The sequence below is a fragment of the Chlorocebus sabaeus genome, chromosome 14 (assembly GCF_047675955.1).
Source record: "Chlorocebus sabaeus isolate Y175 chromosome 14, mChlSab1.0.hap1, whole genome shotgun sequence".
Taxonomy (NCBI): Eukaryota; Metazoa; Chordata; class Mammalia; order Primates; family Cercopithecidae; genus Chlorocebus; species Chlorocebus sabaeus.
In genome coordinates, this window is record NC_132917.1 from 55613288 (window position 1) to 55619524 (window position 6237).

The following is a 6237-nucleotide window of genomic DNA, read 5'->3' on the forward strand; positions in this document are numbered from 1 at the left end:
AAAAGAAAAAATAGGTAAGTTTGATTTCATAAAAATTTAAAACTTTAAGAAAGTAAAAGAAGTGCCAATATATTAAGAGAAAAATATTTGCAAACCAAATATCTGATAAGGGACTTGTATTAATATCTAGAATATTTAAAGGATGCTTACAATTCAACAATAAAGACAACTGAATTTTAAAACTTGGCAAAGGGCTTCAACAGACATCTCTCCAAAGAAGACATACAAATGGCCAGTAAGGACATAAAAATATGCTCAATATCATTAACTATCAGCAGGGAAATGCAAATCAAAATCACAATGAGTACCACTTGACACCTGTTATGAATGTTCCTTGTAGCATTATTCATAGTAGTTCCCAAATGTCCATCAACTGATGAATGGATAAGCTAAATGTGGTATAATTCATACAACAGATTATTATTCAGTGATAAAAAGGAACAAAGTACTTATACATGTTACAACATGAATAAACATTGACAACATTATGTTAAGTGAAAGAAGGCAGTCACAAAAGACTATGTTTCCACGTAAGAAACGTTCATAATAGGCAAATCCACAGAGATGGAAAGTAGATTAGTGGTTGCCTGGGGCTGGGGAGAAATACTAAGTGACTACTACTAATGAATTTCTTTTTAGGGTGATAGAAGTGTTCTAAAATTGATGGTGGTAATGGCTGCAAAACTTTGAATATACTATCCATTGAATTATACACTGTATTTATCTGTATTTATTTATTTTGAGATAGGGTCTTGCTCTGTTGCCCAGGCTGGAGTGCAGTGGTGCCATCACAGCTCACTGCAGCCTTGACCTCCCAAGCTCAAGCAATCCTCCCACCTCAGCCTCCCGAGTAGCTCGAAATACAGGTGTGCGCCACCATACTGGGCTAATTTTTAAATTTTTTGTAGAGATGAGGTCTCACTATGTTACCCAGGCTGGTCTCAAACTCCTGGACTTAAACTCAAGCAATCCTCCTGCCTTGGCTTCCCAAAGTGCTAGGATTACAGACATGAGCCACTGCTCCCAGATGAGTTGTACACTTTAAATGAACTGTATGGTATGTGAATTATATCTTAATAAAGCTGTCTTATATACATGAAATAGGCAGCACTATCAGCCTTATTCCCCAGTTTCAGCAGAGAATGCAAAAAGAGCTTACTGAGGTCTTGAAACAGACCACCAAAACTTGTCAAAGAGCTCAAGATTCATCAAAAGGTGTTTTGAGATGAAACCAAATCAGTGACCCCTGAAGATACAGAGGAAGATGCCCTGTCACATGAACTCAGCTTCAGCAACCTTCTTTCATAGTCTGGTGCTGAAAATGCACAAACCAAACACAAGCATGCAGACAGGCCCAATGCCCTGCCCCAAATAAGATTATTCTGTCCTTCACATACCAAAGAGATGAAGGAACAACCCTTAATATTTTCACCTGTTAAATACCTTTGCCAGAAGCCTGAGTTAATGAAAAGCATATTTATCTGTTCAGTTAGACTCATTTTGTTAAGTTTGAAAGTCAGAACAAAGTATGTACATTTAATACATGTTAATAAATACAGTGATTTTGTAGTATCAAATTCTTGACTCTGAAATATTAGTTTTTTTTTTCAAATCAGGGAATATTTGATAAGTTCTAGTTGGGTTTCTACTTAGTCAACACAGATGGTATAATGATGAAAACCTACAATAAAATGGGTCTCCTCTGACTAATGGGAATAATGAGGTACAGAGAGGAGGCTGGTGCTGGATTAATACGTGGAGTAGATGGAAGGAATGGGATACTCAAAACCAGTCATACTGTGTAGTACCACAGACCTGCAACAACCTATAGCTGAAATCAGCATTAAGTAATGGTTTCCTGTGGCAAATGTAAATTTGTCATCTTGAAATTTTGTTTAACCCCAAGTAAGATGCTACCAATACTTCTCAAAACCTACCAGGAACTGGCATTCTGTCTACCAATGTGAATTCTGAATACCTAAGTGATCTCTGTGAAGGGGAGTGGAGGATTTTTAACTAGACTACAGTGGGCCCAAAACACAGGGAAGAAAAGCTGTGAAAGCTACAGGTCTACTCCATTAATGGGGCTACTGCCTTAGCATTTTGCCCACAGTGGCATACTCTGTTGAATATCCTCAGTGATTTGATGCATAGTAGATGCTCAATAAAAGACTGCTGAAATGAAAATTAAACACCTGCCTCCAAGGTTACCGTGAGCATTAAATATACTATCTGAAAAACACCTACAATAATTATATAATCTTCTAGAATGCAGTAAAGAATACATATGGTAACAAATATGTCACTCAATAAATGTTGCCAATGGCAAACAAGACAAAAATGAAAGAATTTATCCAGCAAGTATGATATTTATGAGTCTAGTTATTTCAATACATGACACGAGTTTAAAGAGAACTATCTACAAAAGAACAGGTTGATTAATAAAAGAAAGAGTCAAAGTAGATTATTTATGGAAAATACGGAGGGTAGGAGCTGCATCTTGTTTTGAGTATCTAGTGCCTATCTCACAGTACGTGACTGTTGAATGAAATGTTCTGGGCATTTCTTTGAAGCATGTGCAGTCCTTGAAGAATGGAAAAGATGTCCTCTTCCCTCAAAAATCAGAATTAAGGAATGCTAGGAGTGGAATGAGCCTTAGAGACAACCTAGTTTAGGAGTGACCAAACTACAGCTCATGGCCTATTTCTGTATTACTCTGTAACTAAAAATGTTTTTTTATTTTTATTTATTTATTTATTTTTGAGACAGAGTTTCGCTTTTGTTGCCCAGGCTGGAGTGCAATGGCACAATCTCGGCCACTGCATCCTCTGTCTCCTGGGTTCAACCGATTCTCCTGCCTCGGCCTCCCAAGTTACTGGAATTACAGGTGCCTGCCACCATGCCCAGCTAATTTTTGTATTTTTAGTAAAGATGGGGTTTCACCATGTTGGCCAGGCTGGTCTCCAACTACTGACCTCAGGTGATCCATCCACCTCAGCCTCCCAAAGTGCTCGAATTACAGGTGTGAGCCACTGTGCTGGGCCGTTTTAAAAAACATTTCTAAAGGGTTTGTAAACACATACACACAGTGTATACCCCAAAAAGCCTAATATATATATTATCCGGTCCTTTACAGAAAAAGTTTGCAGACCCTTAATGGAATCCAGTCTCCACACTTTGCACAAGAAAATGGTGAATTAACTTGTTCAACGTGAATTACTTATCAAAGTTAGAGTGGGAGACCTGGATTCAAAACGATTTTTTTGCTTTTTGTATGAACTGGGGTCAAAATGTTTTCAAAGTACACGTAAGAAATTTAGATATATGAAGTTTGCATTAGCAATTCCATTTATTCTAAAAACGATTAAAGCATAAGTTTTTTTTAAACGGTCCCTTAAAAAAGTACGGGTTTTGTAAGCAAGAAACAGAAATTCAAAAACCACCTAGTCCCATAATACTTTTTAATTGGCTCTTAGAAAGTTATCTAACCTTTTTTGAGCCTCTGTAGTCTTAACTACAAAACGAGGGTAATAGTACCTTTACGGCCGGGCGCGGTGGCTCAAGCCTGTAATCCCAGCACTTTGGGAGGCGGAGACGGGTGGATCACGAGGTCAGGAGATCGAGACCATCCTGGCTAACACGGTGAAACCCCGTCTCTACTAAATATTACAAAAAACTAGCCGGGCGAGGTGGCGGGTGCCTGTAGTCCCAGCTACTCGGGAGGCTGAGGCAGGAGAATGGCGTGAACCCGGGAGGCGGAGCTTGCAGTGAGCCGAGATCTGGCCACTGCACTCCAGCCTGGGCGACAGAGCAAGACTCCGTCTCAAAAAAAAAAAAAAAAAAAAAAAATAGTACCTTTACGACAGGTTTAAAAAGATTGCGAGGATCCTATAACTGGCGTTCAAAAAACTGACTTTTCCTTTCCCTCCTAACCCGGGATCATAGTGGCCACACTTTAGGCAATCAATTAGATTGGATGACGTGATACATCCACGTCAACTCGTTATCCCTAGGTGGAAAGTTTCCCACTTAAGAGTCCAGTGGTCCCGGAAAGTAAAGAGATCGGAAGTCAGGTGGAAGGACAGAGTCGGATGGAGCAAAGAAGCCCGGCACACACCAACAGAGGGCATGAGATAGCGCGGGAAGAAGGAGGGTCCGAGGAGACACATTCCAAACCCGGAAAGAGAAATTTGGAATTTAGATTTAGGGTAAACAGAGATTAAATAGACCTAGGATACTGGGTTTCTACCCTGGGAGACGAATACGCTCAGGCTGGCTGGACAGGACGCCTTATGACAATACAGGGAATGCACGCCACTCCTTACCTGTTGCCTAAGTCCACGGCCACAGCTCGAGACCCTGCGCTACTCCATAGTGCACGCGCCTGCAACTGGGTGAGTGCCCGATCCCGCCCTGGCCGACGGAAGGGACCATCGCTCAGGGGCCGGAGCCGGAGGCACGAGCTGCAGTACCTGCAGGCAGCCATGACACCCGGCACGCGATCAACCCAGGCTGTGTCCTGATTGGCTCACTCTTCAGACCGTGGGGCGGAGCCTGATGCAGTTTCGTTTTCCGCGGTGCCCGAGGGACGCCGGGACAACGGAAACGTTGGCCACCTTCTACGAAGACTAGAGAGGATCAAACCTATCAGAACGCGATTATGTTGTAAACGATCTTTGTTTTTATCTGCCAATGAAAGGCAATTAGATAAATAAGGTTTTTGTGTGTGTACTATCGTAATTTAAAGGAGAAGTAATAGAATAATGTAAACGTGTAATATGCAGAGTAAATTTATATTTACTTTTATTACTAGAAGTCATAGAACAACACATTATTATTATTTGACTCTGTGAACTAAGAATTAGAATTTGTGTGGTGGACCTTTGGAAAGAGCTCTCCCTCTCCCCTTCTCCGCCCTGGTTTTTATTTTATAAATTTCACATAGCAGATATGTCACTGCAGCGATTTGTGTTAACCAATTTACAGCAAATTAATTAATTTTTCATCGACTTGTAATTTTAGAAATATTTATTGTCATTTCTGATTCATTTTCATTCCCATTGCTAATAATTAGAAATTTATATTCCTGTCCCTTTTGGTCGGACTTTTTTTTTTTTTTTTGAGACGGAGTCTTGTTCTGTGCCCCAGGCTGCAGTGCAACGACGAGACCTCGGCTCACTGCAAGCTCCGCCCCCCGGGTTCATGCCATTCTCCTGCCTCAGCCTCCTGAATAGCTGGGACTACAGGTGCCCACCATCACGCCCGGCTAATTTTTTTTGTATCTTTTAGTAGAGACGGGGTTTCACGGTGTTAGCCAGGATGGTCTCGATCTCCTGGCCTCATGATCCGCCCGCCTCGGCCTCCCAAAGTGCTGGGATTACAGGCTTGAGCCACCGCGCCCGGCCAGGTCAAACTCTTAAATGCAAAATGCCAGCTACTGTTTGAAGTAAATATTTTGTAAAATGAAAAAAAAGAAAGTTTTTGGGATTTGAACAATTTTTAGAGAGTGGGTAAATTTCTTCCATCCCATTAATCCGTTCCGTTAGAAATTCTTTATGTTGTTCCTTTAATGAACCAATGAGCATTTTCATATTATGATGTATATTTCTTGTGTAAGGTCATAACCGCCTTCCCCCAAAGAAAACCAAGCAACAAAAACCTAACACTCATTCAAACACAGTTTTCAGAATTAAAAACGTTGGCTGGACGCGGTGGCTTGTAATCCCAGCACTTTGGGAGGCCTGTAATCCTAGCACTTTGGAAGGCCGAGGCAGGCGGATCATCTGAGGTCGGGAGTTCGAGACCAGCCTGACCAATATGGAGAAACCCCCGTCTCTACTAAAAATACCAAATTAGCTGGGCGGGGTGGTTCATGCCTGTAATCGCAGCTACTCGGAAGGCTGAGGCAGGGTAATCGCTTGAACCCGGGAGGCAGAGGTTGCAGTGAGCTGAGATCGCGCCATTTCTACAAGAGTGAAACTCCGTCTAAAAAAAAAAAAAAAAAAAAAAAAAAAAGGCCTGGCGCGGTGGCCCGCGCCTGTAATCCCAGCACGCTGGGAGGCCGAGGCGGATGGATCATGAAGTCAAGAGAGCCAGTTCATCCTGGCCAACAGGCTGAAAACGCGTCTGTACTAAAAATACAAAAATTAGCTGGGTGTGGTGAGGCATGCTGTAATCCCAGCTACTCCGGAGGCTGAGGCACAAGAATTGCTTGAATCCAGGAGGCGGAGGTTGCAG

At 41.8% G+C, this 6237-nt stretch overlaps 1 protein-coding gene across 1 annotated transcript in view; it reads right to left on the bottom strand.

Moving 5' to 3' along the window:
* Window positions 1-4518, bottom strand: part of PNPT1 (polyribonucleotide nucleotidyltransferase 1) — a 56243-nt gene extending 51725 nt beyond the window's left edge. Inside the window, exon 1 of the mRNA XM_007970562.3 lies at window positions 4326-4518. Coding sequence (XP_007968753.1) covers window positions 4326-4486 — 161 coding nt within the window. The 5' untranslated portion in view covers window positions 4487-4518. The remainder of the gene's footprint in view (window positions 1-4325) is intronic.
* Window positions 4519-6237: the final 1719 nt, after the last annotated feature.